The following is a 23533-nucleotide window of genomic DNA, read 5'->3' on the forward strand; positions in this document are numbered from 1 at the left end:
TTAAAACTAAAGAATTGTAATCGAATTTTCCTACTAGTATACAAAATCACTTATATTTGCAATATTTTGTAACGTATGTTCGAAGGGTATACTAAATTTGCCTTACCGTTTGTAACGCTAAGAAATAAGCCTCTGACATATAGACTTAAATGTATGATTTTGATTAGCGTCGAATCTTAGGGAACTGGTTCGAGTAGCTGCCACACAACTTCAAAATTTATTTGACTATATCCCAGAAACTGTGAAAGCTGTGATATTGAAATTTCTCACAACCGAATATATTAATACGGCCAATTGCTTGGCATGTTCTGGCAGCTGCCATACAACTTCAGTAGTAGTTTGGTCATATCTCGGAAAATATTGGAAACACAGTACTGAAATTTTGCATAAATTAATATGGTAATACGGCAACTTAAAGTCATAGTCTTTCCCATAATCAGCTAAGGTAAATTTATTCGCACATAGCATAACAAATTCGTACGGGTATCACAGAGTTGACACGGTCAACTCTATTTTTCCTCGTTATAACATAATTTTTCTTTTAAGAATTAATATAAAAATTTTTTGGAAATTCTTTCGAAATTCATAAGAAATTAATTAAGAACTAGATATGTTGCAAATTTTTTAATCAAATTCATATTAACTGCTCCTTTGTAATTTTAAAATATTTGAGAAGAATTTTTTGAGTAATTCATCACGATTTCTTTGAAATTCAATATTATATTTATGTACATAGCTTATAAGCCATGCAGGTAGAATTATGCCGATTTCGAAAATAAGTTACTTAAAATTTTCGATAACATTATGTAACTTATATTCTTGAAGATAACTTAATGAACTCTGTCACAAAGAGATTAATAATGATCCCCATTCAGAAGAGAAATTAATAAAAGATTCCATATAGCAAGTTGTAACATAATAAAGAAAAATTTTTTAATTATTATTTTGATTTTTGATGGCTATCTATAGCTAGCTACTTCTGTTCTAATTAATTCTATATTAGCTATATAAGTTTTGCCTTAAACAGAATTAGAATTTTAAATATTGCATACTTTTAGGGTAATTCATTTTATCAACATTATACTATTTTATATTTTATTCAAGCTATTGTGTGTTTTTTCATATTTGATTATTTTTTAAAATATCTGACCAAAAGCAATATGCACTAAGTACAATGTCGTTGATAAAAATTTATAATTAACATCATAATCATTGTCATCATTGGAAATGCAATGGACGGAGCATTTCTCAATATAATTATCACTATGATTATCATCATCATAATCATTAGCATTTAAACATGCAATAGGTACGAACACCTATTCATATTTTTTTTATTAACATCTTTGCTCTTTATTTATTTTCCTTTGAAGATATTTAATTCTTTTTATTGCAAGCAAGATAATACTAAGTATTTAGTTAAGAAATCGTAGTATATGAGGAAGAAAATTTTTATGGAAAAAATAACAATGGCAGCTTTTGTATAGGAAAAAAAATTGAATAAAATGCGATAAACAAATACATAGTTATATTTTAAGGTTGCAAATATTGCTACAATGCGGCATTATACAAATATATTCACAGAATATGTAGGTACATCACATATTTCACAAGAATAAATAAAAGAGAAAAACTTAAAGAATTTAACATTTTTTAGCAATATTTCTTGAAGAAAAATATTTCTGTGGTGGATCACACAAATGATAAAGTTGATCCTGTTAATCCTAGTGATCCTGATACTCAATTAATTTTTAATTCTAAATTCAATTTTTAGAGTTTAAAGTAATTTATCATTAAAAATCATGATTGTGTATCTATGAAGCTCTACTTTACATTTGTGTTTTGATTTACTTCAGGTATTTTTCGGACTCAGATTTCGTATGAGCGCAGTACTGGATTTATTTTTTTTTTAAAATAGTTTTTTGATTTCAATTTAAATTTTTGAAATCAATTTACACAACAAAATTTGGAAGTTTGTAGTCGGCATCCATTGTTAATGGATAAAATGGAAACCTATTAACACAATCTGCCTTCATATGCCCAAGTATCTTCAACAGAATGTATTTTAAGAAGCAAAAAATGATTATTCGGTTCCGCTTTTTTGTATAAACATTTTTAATTTATTTCGTTATTTTTTTTTTAAAGCACAAGAAAAGGGCTATCCTTTTTTATATAAAAATAAAACACGAACAAAAACCTTTAATAAATAACAAAATGTACATAAATTATTTTCAAGTAGTAAATTTATATGCCATTAGTGGATAAAAGAATACAGAGAATTTTAGGTAAAAAGTATAGATAAAAAAAAATGTATTTTATAGAGCTACTTAATCACTAGAAAAAAGTTTAATAGTGTACAAGAGTTTCTTTTTTGTACAGCTTTTTACTAAAATTATTTTGCATTTTTTCATCCATATAAGAGCAAAAAAGCAAGTAGATTCGCTAAGACTCATTGATTTAATTATTATTTAAATATAATGTGTTATAATATAACAAGTATATATCTACGAAGCACAGAAGAATAATATTAAAAATTCTTTGCACATGCATAAAAAATAAGTTAAAAATATTAAGCTTGAGGGTAAATTATTAAGGTAAGTAAATTATATTCAATTTAAGTTGTTTTTAAGCAAGCTGAACTTTTTTAAGAAATTATTTTTTAATTGTAGTAAATAACCGTTGTTGTGTTAACAACAATTCTAATTTTTAAAATATATTATTAATAGATTTATTTTTAGAATAAAGGCCCTCCTTATTGTAGAAATATCAAAGAAATATAGAAATATTCTGTTATCAGACGCAGCTCTGAAATTTTTCGTCCAGACTATTATAGATGCGTATCTTTGTCGAAAGCTTATACAGCAGTTGCAAATGGTCTACTTTAGTTACTTTTAGATAAAGTTCGACATTTCCATTTCCTTGAAATTTAAGTTAAAAATTTAAAAAACATTTTCTTCACATAGGAGCTGTAAATCTGAATGCCATAAGAAATAACTAAAAAAATATTTTTTTAAATAAAAATCTTTTGAAAAAATGCACAATACTCGAAATGTTATACATGGTTTACCGTATTTGATACACTTGTTTGTAAAAATTATTGAAATCTAACACGACTTTTGATATTCCCTGGGCCATTAATTTTTGTAAATTGTGAGGGAAATCCGGTTGTTAAGTTTAATATTTGCGTAACAGAAGAGAGACACCATATTAAAAGATTGTTGAACAATTTTCTAAGTCATTGAAGAAAAAAATTTGGTATAAAATAAGATTTACAGTACTCTATTTTTCATAATAACTTCTAAACTAGGACAGGTACGAAGATCACCCGTACATCATATTAAAGTTCAGTAGACAAGGTTTCCAGATATGTTTAAATTGAGGAAAGCCCCCTATGTTACGTCACCTAGAAAATTAATCTTTTTTTAAAAATGAGAAGTTAAAGTTTCAAATTTTTTACACTTTAAAGTCATGTGATTCCGAAGTCCGAATAGATTATATCTGAGTTTTCAAAAATTAAAATAATCAGATGAAATTGATTTTAAGCCCCTGTTACACTGAGCCTGTTCAGCTGTGAACATCGTCTCCATACAAATGTGTTTTTAAGAGATACTTATTTTCTCAATAAGAATATTCAATTGGAATAATATTTCACTTCAAATGAGAAAATAAATCTCTTTAAAATTAATACAATAATAATAATATTAACCACTGTCCTTTTAAAATACCAAAACTTGTATTGGTCAATGGTCATGTCAGCTTTTTCTCCATAATAATTTTAAATAATGTGTACACCACAGTGTTTAATAAAACGCAGCATGGTGCTATGTAAAAATTACGATACCATTTTTACTACTTTATTGTTTAAGAATATAAAAAAACAAAACTATCTTGAAAAATTTAAATTCTCAATATATATTTTTTTTCTTTTTCAATTTAAGGATAAACCCTACTTGCTATATATAGAGATTTAATAGTATTTGACAAGCATATTATTTTTTTACTATTTTACCAAAAAGAAAAGCAAAAAGGAGTAGGAATAACCTTTTTTTTTAAATTATTCTATGTAGGAATTTAAAAAATTCAATAAATATGTAGAAATGTAGGGAACAAAATGTTTTTTTGAAATCCTAAAATTTTAAATTCGTATATGGATTTTTCATGTGTCCTGCTATTTTCTTTTTATCAATATTTATTAACCACTAACTCAAGTTTTTAAGCTCTTTTCATGCTGACATCGTTAAAATTATAGCTAAACAAACCTTTTTTCTTTGTTTTCGTTATTTATTTTGTTTTTATTAAATACCATTGTAAATGTTATTGATATTATTGTATTACACAATTGTACATCAATACGATTAGAGTCCTTATGTATTATAAGAACAATTCAAATTTCAGATAAGATTTTATTGCTAGTAAGTTTAATGACAAATTATTTTTTGAAATAATTTTTTTATTGTAGCTTCAAGTACTTGGGTCTTGGCAAATACATATTATATTTGGTACACTTAACAAAAGAGAAAATTCTCAGCTTCTTTTTTGGTAAAATGTCCAAATTTTTGATATTGGAAATTGAAAATTATTTCTTAGGCCAAGAACATAAACCAAAATTAAAGGGTGAAGTAGTCAGATTAAAGGTAAAAGATGAACAAAAAATATGTCAGATAAGATGAACAAACAAGTAAAAATCCAATTAAAACTCTTTGAACGGATAAAATGTCCAACCAGACTAAACAAAATTACCGGCCAATGATTCCTGAAGAATTTGGAGTATTATGTCGATAAAAAGAACTTTAGTATAACAACATAAGTCGCCAAATACATCTTTTAGGTGTCGCGGAAACTTTTGACAGAAAATGTTTTAAAACTAAAATAGTAAAGGAATTAGAAAGGTAGTGCTAAATTTTAAAAATAAGACGAAAGAATAAATTAATTTTGCATACTTTAAATTCGATCTTCTTTGAAGGTAAATTTCAAAATATATAAAAGCGTCTTATAGAATCTTCTAATTCTAATATACTTGCGCCATTTTATTATAAAAGAACATATGGAGAGACTCATATATACAAATCCTTCCACAAGTTCTTAAAATTATGTCAATATCTCCATAAATAAGCCTATAGAGAGAATTAAATTTTTTTTTATTCTTATAAAAATTTTGTATACTTGCAATTGCCTTTCCATTGATTTATTTATTTTTATTTTTAATTTTCATTATCAGATTGTCTTATAAGTACAAGATTAAAAATAACGCTAGTACGAGTATTAAATGGCGCTTGCTTTAACAAAATAAAACCCTGATCGAATCGTAGTTTTATGTTAATAGTCAGTATGACTGGGAGTTGTTGCTTTCGTTCTTATATTGCAAAATGGTAACTAGTGACGGTTACTTCACTATTTTTTCTAAAGTATAACTAGAAAAATTAAAAAAAAAAAAATAAAACAAAAAATGGGAAAGAAATGCTATTTTATAAAAAAATATTGGAAGCCCTAGAGATGTGGCCAAAAAGAATGAAAGAAAAAACGGTTTCTGTGTATGCCATAAGGCCACCATCTATATTATTTCTTTCATTTAATTGTGTTCTTCACTACCAGATAAATTCCTTTGAAATCTATAATTCAATTCTTTTTTTGAATGTCCATTACTGTATACATAATGTTATGTCTGTATATGTGTAAAATAAGAATTGTCCATAATTTTCTACCGCTATTGTAAGCATTTAAGTTTTCTTTGTTATCGTATCGCGTTAATCTGAATGAAAAACAAGAAATAAAGGATAAAATAAATGTGTATATTAAAATAATTATAAAAAAAAATATTTTTCCTTCTTTTCCTTTTTGTTTTGACCTATTTAAATTTTATTAAATTAATGAATTTCAAAGAAATGTTCTTTTAAAGCTGGAATATAAGTAAAAATTTTGTTCCAATCCTCTTAGAAAATATTATTGTTATTTTTTAAATTGTACACGCTTTCCACATTTAGTTGTCTTGAATAACATAGAAACTTAATTAAAAGAAAATTCATAATGTGAAAATAGGCTGAAGTAGTTGCATTTTGTGATGCGGCACTGTCTTTTCTTTTATAAATTCTGAAGCTTTTTTTCAATTTTAAATTTTCAATCTTGGAAACTTTCTTTTATTATAACAATAACATTATAGTATCTTATTACATAACCTTAAATTAACTCACCTATGTAATCTTTTATATCACAGTATTTATTTTAGAGCTTGTTACAAGAATGCATACTACAATAACCTGTTATTGCTACATACAAAAAATTAATTTTTTTCCACAGAAATAACTGCATATGTATATGAAATTGGTTATTTTTGATATCAATACCTCATGCTTGTAAGATTTTAATTGAAGTACATTTACACGTTCTATGTTCCATTATTTATTATTTTGGTAAATGATAAACCTACATATTTATATTAATATAATAAATTAATTACAATAAAAACAATTGTACGGTTTTTTGAAAATTTTTTATGAGAAGCACCATGTATTTAATATGATGGCCGCCATACAATATACATATTATGTTATACTTAATATTTACTGAAACTAGTTGAACAACAAAATTGGAAAAAATTTACATTAAAAAATACGAGTATAATTTGCAATTGTAGTGAATGAATGAATTGTACAATTATTGTTTTACAACATGATATTGTTGTTATTGGCATACTTGATTCAATTTCAAAAACATTAAAACATATACAATGTATATACAATTTTGCTGTAATGAAATTTTAAGGCTTATTTAGTTCTAGTGACTTTATTAATTTTTATTTTTGTTTTGTTTTTTAATTACAAATTGCAGTACTTAAATATAATTTATCCTTGTAGAATGCAGTAAAAAAAAACGAAATTTTAAAATTATATTTAATTATTTAAAATGTTATAATAGCATCAAATCAACATTAATTAAACTGTAAAATAGGTAAACTTTGACCTTTAGACAATTGAAATTATGAAGAAGCTTTTATAGAACTCAAAATTATTTTAACACTATTGGTATGCTTTTGATTATAATATATTTATGTATGTATACTATATGTTCTGATTATTTAAAATTACTTAAAGCAATAATCTTAATCCTACGCCCTTTAATCCGAATCATCCTTTATACCTTTTTATAGTTTTATAATAAACTATAAGGTATCTAAAATTATTTGCAAAAAATAGTGAAATTTGCTATTTCAATTTCTTTAAAATTAAAATTGAACAATTTATTGTAGGTCTGCATAAATTAATTTATATGGAAAATCAGCATTTTACCTATATGAGCACATTAATTAAGATTCACAGACTTGTCCTTGACTGTATGTACATACATATATTGCAGAATATTATTTCCCTTTTATTTATTTTTTTTTTGTCAAATATTCATTTTATGGGTAAAAAACTATAATGCCGTATTCCTAAAGTTAAGTATTCTTAGAAATAACTAATGTGAAAATAATTATAATTTTGCAGTAATAGATTTTATACACACAATATATATGATGAATAGGTAAGTGTTATACATAATATGGTTATACACTATAGTTATTTCAGAACGTCTGCTTTCCTTAAGAACATAAAAGTAAATTCGTTGATAAATTTTAAGTTAAGTAGATATATTTTTAACGACCGCATTGTGTAAACAATAGGTAGGTTATGTGATGGCAACAAATTTTGCATATCGAGTTTTCGGTGGGAACGTACTTCTCCATAGTAGGGAAGTGTAAATAAACTATTTTTAGCAACCTGTCGGTCTATCGGTCTGTGTGTGCACGCGTGTATCTCCAGTTCGGCTGAACCGATTTTGATGAAATTTTATATGTAAGGTTACTGCGATTGATCAACTTTTGGGATATATCAGGCCTCAGGAACTTCACTTTTTAGCGGGCCTGTTTTGCATTTTTAATCATTATGACGAAAGTATTCAACCGCGTTACTTGGTTTAATTTCAAATATAAGCTTCGTTCGACCGTCCACGGAACCTCCTAACTTTTGGAAGAAATCAGGTATCAGTTGCTGTGTCAGTTGACGTTTACTATGGGCCAAATATACATTTTTGCGTATGTAAAGAGAAAATCAACCGATTTCCTTGAAATTTAATATTTAAATCCTTCGTTTTCAAAACAATGAACATATGAATTTTCGGAAAGATCAAAAAATTATCTGAAGGCCGTTTTTTTACCACATCTACAGAATGAATTGATGGAATTTCTGAAAATTTCATATTTGAGTTCTGGTTGTTACCGAAACTAACTTGCGAGAATTTCAGGGAATCCATAATGTAAATGTGTATATAATAATAGAGCTCAATTCGTTTACAGCAGCGGTGATCGACACATACGACATAATGTAAATATAAAGTTAATAAAACAAAAATAAGGTCCAGGTTTACATTTTTGCGCACATAAAGAGAAAAAATCACCTACTTTCTGTCTACACCGTGAACTTATAAATTGTTTGGAAATGTCAGGGCTCAAAAACCGAACAAGGCGATTTCTTATCATATCTATGAAGCTAATAAATTGATGAAACTTCTCAAAATTAAAAGTTTGAGTTCTGTTTGCTACCGAAATTAACTGACGAATTTTTCAGGGACCAAATGGTTAGCATAAAATAAGCCTCTGATAAGAGCTAAATTTATATTTTTCTAGGTATGTTAAGTAAAAGCTTACTGGCCTCCCTAAAATTTGTGAGGAGTATTTAAAAGGCATTTTCGTAGTCTCATGCAACATTTTAGCTAACCTATACCATTTCTTGCAGTCACGTGTTCGTATCAGATTTTTTTTTTGATGTAAATCAAGATAATGCTTGCAAAAGATATTATAACTTATTATGTTAGTTAATAATGTTAAGTTTATGTAGAACCTAATGTGTATATTACATGTTTAGCTTCATTTCAATATAAATTTACTCTTACAGAGCATTACTAAATTATTCATACTAAACATGGGACTCATGCACATTGTACTGACACTATTGAGCCAACCGACAATGCATAGAGAGGTGAACTTTGTATTTTTGTTTTGAAACTTAAGTTCATGTTCATTTCAAATCATTTCTTATTGATTTACTATAATGAGCACTTAGGAATAATTTTCCTTTCTTTATTAAATGAATTACTAATGTACATGCATTCATATTTTAGCATGTTGAGTCTCAATGCTCAATTACCAGTGAGCAAATCTAAAATGTCAAAAATGGTGAACATAAGAAAAGCTATATTCGTTGAATCGTTGCTGAACATACGAATAACTAACGCAACTATAAGTAATGCAGAGATAAATTTGATATCTCTGGAAAAAAAGGCTAAAGTTTTATATATTCGTATGTAGCTGTTTTACTTAAACAGCTTAAAGTAAGTCACCACAGGTGTGCATGGACTCTCCGAAGTCTTTTAGAGTTGTGTTTGTATTTGAAATTAGTGCGATTCGCACTAGGGGTTTCAGGTTATAATATGTTATAATTTCAGTATTTTGACATATGTATGACATTTGACATTGAAAATTTTAAATTTTACATTTGACATTTGGCATTTGGTGTTTGACATCTGATATTTAGCATATGACATTTGACATTTAACGTTTGACATTTGTTATTTGGAATTTGATATTTGATATTTGACATGTGAAATATTACGTTCGACATTACAATATTTTTGGCATAATTTTATAATTTGTTATAGGCAACTTTGAAATTGAACAAAACAAAGCGGTCTTTGCGTTGCATATAATACATATTATAACATATTATTATGTATATAATAGTGCTATGTACATAATAATATGTGAATAAATTCGTATATGTGCCAAATATGTTATTATGTAGATTCATGTAATTATATTATGTACAGCTAAATTTGCTAATGTAATATTGTAACCCTATACATTCGCATAATATGTTTTTATCTCACATGGCACCCCAGGGAACCTTTCTTTTGTATTGCACTAGTTTCATCCTGTCAGAATTTTATACAACCAAGAAAAAATTAAAGAATAAAAAACAAATATCAAAAAAAGATTTTTTCCACATTTTTGTCATCTTCCGTTTTTTTTTTTGTTTTACTTTGTATTGCTGTTATTGTTATTATCCTTGCCAGAATTATATTTAAATATTACAATAAATTATAAAGAAAAACTTAAAAAAAAAAAGTTCCCAGCAAATGTATTGAAAGGTGACGACTAAAGTGACTTTTCCATGTTTTTTCTTAAATTTTTGACGCTGAACATTCTCGAATTTAAACAGTTTATACATACCGATATAACATTTCTTTCTGTTGTAATTCTGTTATTACCCCTGAAATTTTTTGAAAATGTTAATTTACGGAAATTTCTATTTTCTATTTGCAGTAATCTCTTTCCATCCAAAAATATAGGCTTTACACCGTAGTTAAATAAAATTTTTAAAAATCTAATTTGATCAGGTAGTAGAATCATTGTAAAATTTTGTTTTAAAACTCTTTCTTAACGTTATTAGATAGTAAAACAAATATTTTTTAAAAACATGAATTTAATTAGTCGGATCCAAAAATTAAACTTAACAAATTTAATTATTATGTAATTCAGAACTCTTTTTGCCAAAAATTAAGAACGTACTTTCAAACTTAAGATTTGTACTTTTATAAAATTGATAATTTTTATTTTAATTATTTTTGTTGATGTTACCAAAAATTTTCTTAATTTCGTTAAAGAATTTTCTTCTGGTAACACCTTGTTCTATCTGAATTAAATTTATATATTAAAACTCGTATAGGGTTTGGGATAACAAAAAAAAAAAAAAATAACAAAAAAAAAGAAGAAAGACAAAAATGAGTGGAAAAAAATATTTATTTTTGTTGTAAGGGTTTTGTTTATTTTTAAGATTAACCCAGTTTTTTCGGTCCGTTTCCTTCTCTTAAAGTAAATTATATATGTGTATAAAGGTATAGAGCAAAAATTGTAGCTTGTATCCTAAAAGAAAAATAAAAAACCAAAAAAACTAAAATAAATAAAAAATATAAATAAAATGAAGAAAAATTCATTTTTCCTTTCTTTTTGTCGTGAAATTATTTATAAAAAATTTATAAAAGCACATGTATTTGTATGTATGTACTCTTATACATAGCTTTATACGAAATGATTATGTAATAACTATGTACATGTTTAAATATGTGTTACAAAAATTTATTTATTAACATTTATTTATTAACATTTATTTATTAACATTTATTTATTAACATTTTTATTTATTAACATTTTATACAAAAAGTAGAAATACTCAAAAATTTATTTAGTATGAGAATGAACGTTATATTATTATATGGAGGTAAGAAAAACAGAAAAAAATAATTATCCAGGGACATAAGAATATAAATAATATGGACGTACGTAAATATAGGGTGTTTATCCATAACTGTATGAATTCGTGTGTGTTACGCAGCGCATCATGAATGCAAGGCATGCCTTCTTAAAGAACTTTAATTGAGCTGGTTAAGAAATATGATTAAAGCTAATGAAAGTTGGTTGAATTATATGAAAACAATTGGATTCAAAAAGTAATTGGATTCAAAATTCTATATTGTATATACATAAGAAAAAGAAATATGTACTTAATACATAATATGTACATATTATGTACAATGACATAATATGTAAGAAGAGAGCGGATTGTTAATAAATATGACATACGTAAGCTTCTATTTTCATAATACAAATAAAATAATAAACATATTACTTATGCGTATTACTCGTACATATTATAGGGAACGATATGAGTATGCGTATTATTCGTACATATTCTAGGGGACTGTATTAATCTAGAACTTAGTGTAACTGTATTTCGACTGTATTAAAGAAGGACTTCTTTGAAATTTTAAAAGTTTTAAAATGATAAAAAGAATTGTTATATCGAGAAAATTTCAGATCACGCCAATGAATGATTCAACGAAATCTTTATGTTTCCCAGCTAATTTAATACAATATTTTTCCAATTATTAATATGGAGCCATTCTTATAATAAGTCATTTGTTTTACTAAATTTTTCAAATGATTTGTACTACCCTACAGATTTATGAATAAAACAAAACTCTTATGACTTTGACTGAACTTATATTTTCCATTATTTCTATGGTTATAAAACGCTCACTAAATTTAATTTATGTACCTACTGCTTAATGGATATAATGTAAAAATAAATATTACAACGCACCCAGTAATTTTCAAAATGAAATATTATTAGATTTTTAGCAGAGACTCACATACTTCCACACACATATCATTTTGTTACACAAATATAAATTATGTTTATAAAATAATTGTGTATGTGGGTTATATAGGTATATGAAAAACAAAAAAAAAAAGACTTAACATAAATGAGATAATTTTTATATGGCGATTTAAAAAGGATTGTTTTAAGGATATAAGTATAAAAAGTAGCCCCAGCTAATTTTTCGTTTATTTTCCTTTTTTTTCTCATTCTCTTTTGTGCCATTTTTTTGATTGTTTTTTTTTGCCTTTAATCATGATTATTTTTGGTTTTTATTTTTTTTTTTATTTTTTTGTATCCTTGTTGTTCTTGATTCTATCATATTATATAATAATTACGTATCTTTTAAATTTTTTAAGAGAAAAAACAGTTATAAAAATATTTTTCTTTTTTTTTCTTTTTTCTTTGAATATATTAAGAAATTAAAATTTTAATTTTATGAAATTTAAAAATATGGTAAAGAAAAAAAAAAAGATGACCTTTTAATATAAAGCAATATTATGAATGAATAATAAAGTGAGCATTTAAAAAATATACAGAAATATACCGAGCTACATATAGATTTTATAAACATATTTTTATATAACAATTATGTATTTTTATATTATATTATGCAATTTAGGTATTGAGGATTTTTATACTTACACATGACTTTCAATTCAACTATATTGCTATCACCATCACCTTCCACATTTGATGCTGTACACGTGTAATTTCCAGCTTGATGACGTGTAACCCCTTGTAATGCTAGATCACCACTACTAACAATTACGCCCAACTTTTGATTATGTTGTATTAATTGATTCTGTAATAAAATTTAAAAACCAAAATATATATAAATTTTTATAAAATGAATTTTTGAATCCTAATATAAAATTTAAAGTTAGAAGAAAGTTTGAAAGTTTTCATTTTTGGATTTTCTCCCGGAAATTTATTATAAAAGATTGCAAAATTAGCATTGAAATTGTATAAAAATTTATTCAGTTTAAAAGCATGATCAAGAAATTACTAAGTAAAATCTCATAAATGTTTTATAACTGTACCAAATAATATTCTAGATGTGCTGCAGTTGTTAACGCGTCCAAAAATGGTAAACATTTCAATTAGCACTATCTTGTTATTCTTGTTACTAACGGATTCTCCTAACAACAGTTTAGTTATTTAGGCAACTTATTTATTAAGGAACACACAATATATACTTATATCCTAATATCTAATTTAATTAACAGATACAACCTGGACAACGTGTGAATAAGCGAAAGTAGTGTATCCATGGTTCCATGTGGCGACTTTTTTCTTAGATTTACCTATAAACTTTAATATATTATTATACAGTTATATTTCAATATGCAAAAAATGTCCTTTAACTTCTATATAATTTCCTTGAACTGAGTACTATAATAATATCGAAAATATTTTCATGTTTCTCCTTTTTTCACTACCATATTTTTGTACAATTATTGCAGAATTTTCAAAAAATATTCAAATTAAAGAAAATTACCTATAATAATGTAATTATAGATAAATATAGAAATTTTCATTTTCCAAAACCTATTCAATATGATTTTATCATAATGAATTTATGTAAATATCTTAAATAGAACAATATTTTTAATAACCGTCATATTTTATATAAATATCTTAATTTCTCTTTCCAAATAACAAAATATCATACTTTTTTTCTTTTCTAATATCTATAACATTTTAAACAGAGTGCTTGTGTGCTGTTCATAATGACCAATAATTATTATTATATTCCATAATAATCTGAATTGTTTCATAACAAAATAAAATAAAAATAAAGGAAAATAAGAAAATAAAGAGTGTTGTGCTACAACTAAAAATAACAAATCGATTGTCTTTTGCTCTCTCTCTCTTTTTCTCTTTGTTCTTGTTTTTGATTGCTCTTAAATGACAAATGACAATATTTATATTAAAAGCAAGAAAAAATGAATTTTCTATTTTAATATAATACGATAACCGTTATATTCTACGATGCCTTTTATAATAGTAATGTTCAACTTGGTTGATAATAACCGCTACAATTAAAACAAGAAAATTTTCACCAAATGAAAATACAAAAAATGAAACGAAAATTATCATTTTTATACCGACAATGCCGTCTCATAATATAACAGTCGGTTGGTTAAATATCAAAATATAAATAGAAGAAAAACTGTTATAATACAAGTTTATAAAAAGTGTTAAAATCAAGCATTTACTTGTATACTCGTAATAATAAAATGAGTAGGAGAGATAGTAAAATAAAATATTACGATATAAAAAGGGGCAAAGCGAAAAAATAAATATAACGGGAATTTTCATCAAAAACAAATGACATAATTACGAATAATAAAAATTATTTGGCACTGTTTATTTTTATTCTGTGCTTCTGAGTTGTTTTTTTAATGTTTTTTTTATACGTATAACAAAATACTAAGGAAATCGAATTGTTCAGGTGAAATGAAATAACCAAATCAGTTACAATTTTCTAAAATATTTTAACCACATTAACAAAATACAAAAACTATAACAAATAACAAAACAAAAAACAACAAAAAGCAAATACCATAATTCTCACCAAATTACTACCTAAATGATATTTTTGTGCTTTCATATACCAAATTGAACTTAACTGAAAATACACACATACATACAGTTCCAATTTATACAACAAAAAAAATTACAAGAACATGAATAATATGTTATATTAAATTCATAAAAAATAGTATTTTCGGTAACACCGACTAAATTTTCCATCCGAGACAACACTACAAATTGCGTTCTTCTCTTTAAATATTTGAAATAATTTAATAAATTGTGCACACTTACGTTTAAATAATTAAAACAGTGTTCTATTGAAATATTTTTCTATATTACAATATAGTGTTACCTAATATTTATTAGGAATTTTAAATAACTAATTAAATAAAGATATATGTATATGGAAATAGAAAGTGAATGGGATTATATGCTAAACGGAGAACAAAAAACATCATCAGTTCTTTAAAAGCAAATTATCGGAATATTTTAATGAAATTAAACAGTATTAAATACCAAATTTTTAGTACATTAACTCTTAATTCTATCATTTAGCTCTTAATTCTATCATTTAATTAAGTTTCGCAACCAATATACCTACATTTTTTAGTCAGAATTTTTAATCAGAGGTAGACAAGTGTGCTTGTTTATCAATTTGTACTTATGACAAACTAAACTTTGTGCAATTTGGTACCCTGAGATCGGAAATGTAATAATGCTTTATTAATACAGAATTCAGCTTATAAATGCCAGCTGCTGGATTGTGTATAAGTACAGTCACGGTTGCTCAATAAAAAAACCAATTTTTTGTGGCTTACTCAAATATTATTATAGTTCATAAATATATAGTTAACAAATTGAACAGAAATTTAAATACTAAGTCTGAATATTTCACAATCTTTAATGTGCATATATCATGTGCATATGGGGCCCAAAACCGCACTGTCACCTCCTAGTGGTGGGCCCCGGTAATGGCGGAGGATAAAGGGGTGATTGAAACGATCAAAGTTACGTTCGTGTCGTGGTCATGTCTCGCGGCGAGCCTCTTGCTTTGTGAGTTTCAGCCCTATATCTATACGTCAGCTGACGACAGGCGTCCCAAGTCAAGGTGGAACAGCATATGCCGATGACTGCGTGGCTAAGGGGGAGCTTAGTCGTTAGTATGCGGACTCTGGATACCAGGCGCCCTCCAGTTTAAATGAGCCTTCCCATGGTATGCCGGGCTCTGCCATGGGTGACTTTACTTTCCCGCGCTACTCGTGGGACAAGAAATGGAACATAAAAACAACAACAACAAGACAAATAATAACAGTGACAACAACAACAACGACACCAAGGACAACATACAACCACTTAGTGCTCAAGGGTCTTCGGAACCAGAGCTTCTCTTAACTGACGCAGAGGAGGAACTCCTTCTCACGCCAGTGGAGGAAAAGGCGGCGCCTCCGATGGAGACGGATAATCAGGATCCTCTTGGACCTATTATCCAAAAAACTGAGGAGGACCTGAAAAGGTTGGACATCAGGGGAAAAAAACAATATTTCTCTGGTGCATCCAAGCGGCGTATCGCGGCTTATATCAGGGATGGCATGTCCCCAGAGGAAGCTCGCAGATACGAGAAAGAAAGGCTGGAAAAGCTGAAGGCCTGCGGATCGGTTGTTGTGGCCGACCATCCCCAAAAGAGGGAAAGGTCGGAAAGCAACACCCCTGATGCAGGGCCCTCAAAGAAGAGGTCGATGAAGGGCAATGTTGAGGAAAAGGTCCCTGGGAACATTCCTCAACAAAACCCGAAAATGACTTCTTATCGGGATGCAGTAGCACAGGTCAAGGTGGCCATCACTCATAGACTGCATCCAGAGGAAAGGCTATCCGAAGTCCAGATGGGGAAAATCAAAGTAGCCATCATGGATGAAATGGATAGGGTTGTGGACTCTCATCCACAATTCACTGCAGCGTTGCAAAGGGACGGATGGATATCCGTAACATGCAACAATCAAAACACCAGGGAGTGGATAACCAGTGTCTGCAGGAAAATAAAGCCTTGGGACGGTTGCGATGTTGTGGTACTGGATGGCGACAGCATGCCCAAACAGCATGTCTGCGTCACCTACGTACCAAAAGACGAGACAACCGTCAGTCTCTCCAGGGACAAATTTCTAAGTAGGATAGGGAAGCAAAATCCCAGCCTCAAGATAGGTTCCTGGAGGGTGCTGAGGATGGATAAGGAAAAGGACGGGGGCTGCTCCATCACCTTTTCCGTGGATGATTCCGGATTGGAAGATCTACGGAAAGCGGAGTTCCGACTTTTCCTGAATTTCTTCCGTGTTACCGTTCGGGTTAAAGGAAGAAAATCCTCTCAAGGTGCTGGCGGCAGGGCAGGACAAAATAAAAAACCAGTGCCCACCGCAACAACGACGAGCACTTCAGGCCAACCAAAAGAGCCAAAACTCATTGGAAAGTCTGAAGTCGCTCCGAAAATGGCGGCAAGGGAAACGGAAGGACCATCGACCAGCACGCCAAATACAAGCGTCCCGGGGGAACCAAAAGGGCTCAAGCCCATTGGGAAGCCCGGAAACGCTTCGGTATTTGCTGTTGGAGGGGCTAGCGTGGCACCTGGGGCGGCAAAAGAGGCTGTGGCAGGGCAGGCGCCCACCAAGATGGGTAAAAAGGCGACAATGGGAGGTAAGGCTCATGTAGAGCCTTTGTCTAAAGGGCCAAAGCCCATAGACAAGAGCCGGAGGAAATAATATGGCTGTGAGGTGCATCCAAATAAATCTACAGCATGCTAGGGCATCTACTGATGTTCTGGCTCATAGATTTATGAAGGATCACCTCGATATCGCCTTTATCCAAGAGCCTTACATAGTGAAGGATCAGGTTAAGGGCCTAACAGGTGAGCTATTGTATGATAATACAATTGGGGGCAGGCCTAGGGCTTGCATCTTGTTTAGTAAAAAGCTAACGTATTTTCCCATTCCAGATTACTGTTCTAAGGATCAGGTAGCTGCGTTGGTGAAGGTGAAGTCCTGCGGGGGCTGGACAGAGTTCATTGTGTGCTCATCCTACCTCCCGGGGGACTGTGCCCACCCGGACGAGCAACTGAAGGATCTAGTGGACTTTTGTGGAAGGAGGAACTTCCAACTTATAATAGGAAGTGATGCCAATGCCCACCACACCGTCTGGGGAAGCAGCAATATAAACAAAAGAGGTGAGTGCCTACTTGAATTTATATATAGCAATAAATTAATGATTATGAATGAAGGCAATAGGCCGACATTCATAAATGCAATTAGGGAAGAGGTCCTTGACATCACCCTTTGCACTGAATTTATCGGCAGTAGGGTTGGTGGATGGCATGTCTCAAATGAGACATCCATGTCCGATCATAGGCAGATTAGGTTTGATATCATGGTCTCCGGAGGCCTGGCAGAAGAAATTTATCGGGTGCCCCAATCCACAGATTGGAGTCAATTCGAAACGCTCCTCATGGATGGGATTAGATCCGTTCCTGCTTCTGTCAGAACGGTGATGGATATCGGAATGGTGGTGGAATGAGGAGCTTTCAAGGCTTAGACTAAAGACCAGGAAGCTATTCAATAAGGCCAAAGCGTCAGGTTCGTGGGAAGAGTATAAGGACTCACTCACAAAATACAATAAGGAAATTAGGAAAGCGAAGAGAATCTCGTATAGGGCGTTCTGCAAGGGCATTGATGAACTCCCCAGCAGTGCGCGTCTTCACAGGGTGCTTTCCAAAAAGTATGCTAGCAGGTTGGGCCTAATGGAACGTCCTGATGGCTCCATGACTGAGAACGGAAGGCAGACGTTGGAGCTTATGGCGTCAACGCACTTTCCTGACTCGGAGATTCTTCGGAATCACTCAGGTGCAGTCATCGAACCGGGGGCACCCTGGCCCAGGAGGGATGACTGGCAACGATCCCGTCTAGTCTTCACGATGGGCAGGATTAGATGGGCTGTTTTCTCTTTCAGGCCCTTCAAATCTCCAGGTGATGACGGGATATATCCTGCATTTTTGCAGAGGGATTTCCAACATATCGCTAGAGCACTGTTGGGAATTTTTCGCGCCAGCTATGCGTGGGGTTACATCCCTCAGGCATGGAGGGTGGCTAAAGTGACGTATATTCCGAAGGTGGGTAAGCGACCAAGCAACCACCCAAGGTCTTTCCGTCCAATCAGCCTTACTTCTTTTCTATTGAAAGCAATGGAAAAAGTGATTGATAGATTTATACGGGACGGTGCACTGGGAAGCAATCCCTTGCATGAATCTCAATACGCCTATCAGTCGGGAAGGTCTACTGTACTCGCTCTGCAGAGTCTGGTGGGGGTCCTTGAAAACTCACTGGAAGTGCGGGAGGTAGCAGTTGGCTGCTTCCTTGATATAGAGGGAGCTTTTGACAACACCCCATATCATGTCATCTGTGAGTCGTTGCACAAACGAGGGATTGATGCGACGACTAGCAGATGGGTCAATCGGATGCTACAGGATAGGATTATTAAGTCCACCATAGCTGACGATATACTCTTCATCTCCGCTGCAAAAGGATGTCCGCAGGGCGGGGTTCTTTCGCCCCTCCTGTGGTCCATTGTAGTGGATGATCTAATAGCTGCTCTCAGGGGCTCCGGGGCGCGTGTCTGGGGATACGCTGACGATGTGGCCTTCGTCGTGCGGGGAAAATTTGAGAGCACTATTTCTGATCTTCTACAGCAAAATTTACGTGTTGTGGAAAGGTGGTGCAAAGGCGTTGAGTTAAATATAAATCCAAGCAAGAGCACTTTGGTCGCCTTCACCAGACGCAGAAGCAGGGACAGATTAACGAGCCCAATTCTGTTTGGTGAACGTATTAGTTACTCGAGGGAGGTGAAGTATCTGGGGGTAACCCTGGATGATCGTCTCTCTTGGAATACCCATATCGATAGAGTTATCGGGAGAGCTACGGCGGCCTTGTGGACGTGTAGGAGTTTCATCGGGGGGACCTGGGGAATTAGTCCCAGCGACGGCTCCCACCGCTGCATTGGAGGTGATGATCGGATTGCCGCCACTGCACCTCCATATATTGAAGGAAGCTCGGCTGGTGACTTACCGACTTCTCTCTGGCGAGGACGGGGCAGGGCTAAAGTTGGCCCACAGAACTCACAGAGACTTCATTGAGGGCGATCCGATTCTAAGGATAACCATGTCAGATACCTGTCTGCCGCGGTACAACTTCGACCACAAGTACAGGATTCTGTTTCCTGATCGGTGCACGTGGGATCGGGGTGGTCCGGTACTTAGGTCGGGTTCGAGCGTGTGGTATGCGGACGGGTCCAAAACGGAGTCGGGGGTGGGCTCGGGCGTATACGGTGTCCGCCCGGACACGCGTGTATATGCAACCCTTGACCCGTATTGCACAGTGTTCCAGGCCGAAATACATGCAATAGAAATCTGTCTGAGAATCAATTTGGAAAGGGGGTATAGAAACCGCACCATCTATGTGTTCTCAGACAGCAGGGCTGCGCTGCTGGCGCTCCGTTCAGCTCAGGTTACATCCAAGCTGGTCTGGAGCTGCCTTGCTGCACTTATGGAATTGGCATCGGAAAACAGAGTGATGCTCATTTGGGTGCCGGGCCATAGTGGCCATGCGGGCAACGAAGTTGCCGATGAGTTGGCGCGGAGGGGATCTGGGGCTGCCTTTGTGCAGCCGCTGCCTTTCTGTGGTCTGCCTTCTTCCGCCGTGGGGGCCAGGCTTGCCTGCCTACTCGCGGCGGAATGCAGTCGTCACTGGCGGGACACGAAAGGGTGCCGTCATGCGAAGGTGTTTGTTCCGGCGTGCTCCGGCAGATTCGCTGCGGAGTTGCTGGGGATGAGCAGGGGCCGGGTTCGCACTATTGCGAATTTCTTCACGGGGCACTGCCCGGTGAAATACGAGGAAGTCGGGCTCCCCCCTGTGCAGATTTTGTGGGGGTGGCGATGAGACCGCCGTGCACATTCTCTGCGACTGTCCGGCACTGGCTGTTCGGCGCCGCAATTGTCTTGGACATGGGTCCCTAAGTGTTCGGGAACTATTGTCCAACTCCCTTAGGGATATCGCCGGCTTTGTGATTGGGACGGGGATATTATAGACGGGAGAGTGGGTGGCTACAATAAGTCAAAAATGGCTGCGGTGGCTTGGGGGGATGCTCCTGTCCCACTCGGTTCCCTTAGAATCTACGAATCTACGAATCATGTTTCAATCAAAATCAGTTTATGGTAACCCTAATTATGTACATCATATTTTCTACACAAAACCTGACTGACTGACTAAACGAATTTAAGTTAAACGTTCCATTTTAAAGGTAACAACCATCTGCTTCAAATTATTATTTATATTATTAAAATGTATATTTTTAATGCATACAAAAGCGAATTTCATGTTTCCCGTTTATTGTCAGGACATGAAACAAAAGGAAAACACTATAAAAATGTTGCAAAAAAAAAATATGGAAAGAGATTAGTTGCAAACGGAAAACAACTGAATGTTATTTCTCTCTTACATTTAAACATTTTGTAACTGCTAACTATATACCATTATATAAATATAATATTAAAATAAACAGATTCATTGAGGGAGGAATACCTACACCAGTCACATACTACATTATTTAGGTTAGGTATGTGATTGTGGAGCATTTACGCTATAATATGATGGTGGAGTTCATTGTTTAGGGTTTGTTGCTATTAAAAGAAATAAAAGAGAAAGATCGTGATAGAAAAGACAGAAACATGAAAAAAGGTACAAAACGAGAATAACAACGACAAAATAATTGAAAATTACAAAAGAAAAAAACAAAAACGGTAAAAAAGGAAGAGTACAGAAAACAGCAGTAATTTTTTTTATTTATTTATTTTTCTCTCATTTTTTTTTTTGTTTATTATAATATGTTAGGAAATGACGATTCTTTTAGTTTTGTTTTTCTGATTAAAAAAACCGAAAGAGAAAGAGGAGAGAGAAAAAAATAATACTTTCTATTTTGTTCAATTTTACAGATGGCAATATTTTGATGACGGAAATTTACGTTTTTTGTTTTTTTTTTTTTATTTTGTTTGTTTTTGATTATTACTTTGTCTTTTTATTATATTTATTTTGTTAAAATTTGTAATAATTTAATATTTTGTTAAAATAATATTTTATAATTTTTATTATTTACTTGGTATTCTTGTGAAGTAAAACTATTAAAAATAAGTTGATTGAATAATTTTGTAAAAACTTTAAAAATTAATTGAAAAAAAAATCAAACAGTTTTAATATTTTTAGTGAATGACAATTTTGAAAGATTTTTGCTTAGTAGACTCATTGTAGATTATAGTTATGTATAGACACTACATATACTAATATTAACGATATAGATTTAAGAAATTCAGTATGGCTCAGATTTTATAGAATAAAATTTATTGGCAAGTAAGTATGTTTATATAAAGAAGAAATACAATTAAATTTTTTATTGATTTATTGACTTACATACTGATCCAATAGATTTCAAGATAATTATTCTTTATTTTTAAGAAAATAAAGAATAATCCTCTTGAAGTTTCAGAAATCCATTTTATCAATAATGATTGATCAAAAATTTATTTAATCATAATTTAAGGATCCTGTTTGATGTAGCTTTTCAAATCATATAATATCAAATAATGATCATAACAACTGAAATCTTTAACCATATTTCTTTTGTTTTTATTTATCTTTGTTTTTATTTATATAGAGTATATCTTATTCTGTAATAAAGCACTGTATGTTGGGAATCCCAATTCGAATAGACATACTTCAAAAAATGTATTCCTTCATTTTGCGAAAATATTTAAATAAAAACGTACAACTCTTCACATGTCAGTAGCTACTTTTACTGTTTAGTGCAAAAAAATATTTCAATAAAATCGAAGAACAAGCTATAGGTGATGTAATTTTATTGTGAATATGGTAAAATTTCTAATATTCTACTTGTATTAGAGCTATCTGCTTTTACACTACCTTAGAAATGGAAAAAAAAATGAATTTACTTTATTGGATTACCGCAACAAATATCAAAACCAAGGCAATATAATTTTAGTATTGTTTAATAACCTTATGAAATTCAAATATGCGATGTAAAATATTCGTATACAGTTTAACATTAGCATAATATTTTTTTCGATAGTATTGCATACTTTTAGGGGACCGCATTTCATATTTTTTTTTATTACTGTATGTTTTAATGCAGTACAGAAAAATTATTTTAAACAAAATAGTATCGGTGAGCTTGTTGGTCTCTGTGCAGCTCTAGATTTTAAGTTCGACTGAAACGATTTTCATGAAAATTTATATCTTATTGGAAATTTTATACCTGGTTTTCATATTATAACAAGATTTCATACAAGTTTTTTGATACGTTAAGTCTCAGAAATGAGATGCTTACATTTTGACCATAAGAAAGGTCAACTGATTTTCTTGAAATCTATATAATATCCGAAATATATCAACAAAACTTGTCAATTTTTTCATAATTGACAAATTGTAAATTTTTTCAAAAAAATCGAATTTCAGAAATTGAATCTCTATTAAAGTGAAGGTAATTTAATCATTTCTAAAATTAAAAATAAATATATGCAAAATGCATTTTCATTCCGTATTTTCATTTGAAAATTAAAATGTAAAAAATATACATGTAATTCGATTAAATCTAATTTGCTGACCACATTAGATTTTTTTAACTCTAATAAAACTGATGCTCAC

The 23533-nt window shown here is 31.1% G+C and overlaps 1 protein-coding gene across 2 annotated transcripts in view; it reads right to left on the reverse strand.

Annotated features, from left to right (window-relative positions):
• Positions 1 to 23533, reverse strand: part of LOC129609527 (hemicentin-1) — a 226023-nt gene that overhangs the window by 41017 nt on the left and 161473 nt on the right. For both annotated transcript variants that reach the window (XM_055521488.1, XM_055521487.1), the window contains exon 10: positions 12894 to 13053. In XM_055521488.1, coding sequence (XP_055377463.1) covers positions 12894 to 13053 — 160 coding nt within the window. The remainder of the gene's footprint in view (positions 1 to 12893; positions 13054 to 23533) is intronic.

This window comes from Condylostylus longicornis, unplaced genomic scaffold, assembly GCF_029603195.1.
Source record: "Condylostylus longicornis isolate FDR11 unplaced genomic scaffold, ASM2960319v2 ptg000040l, whole genome shotgun sequence".
Lineage (NCBI taxonomy): Eukaryota > Metazoa > Arthropoda > Insecta > Diptera > Dolichopodidae > Condylostylus > Condylostylus longicornis.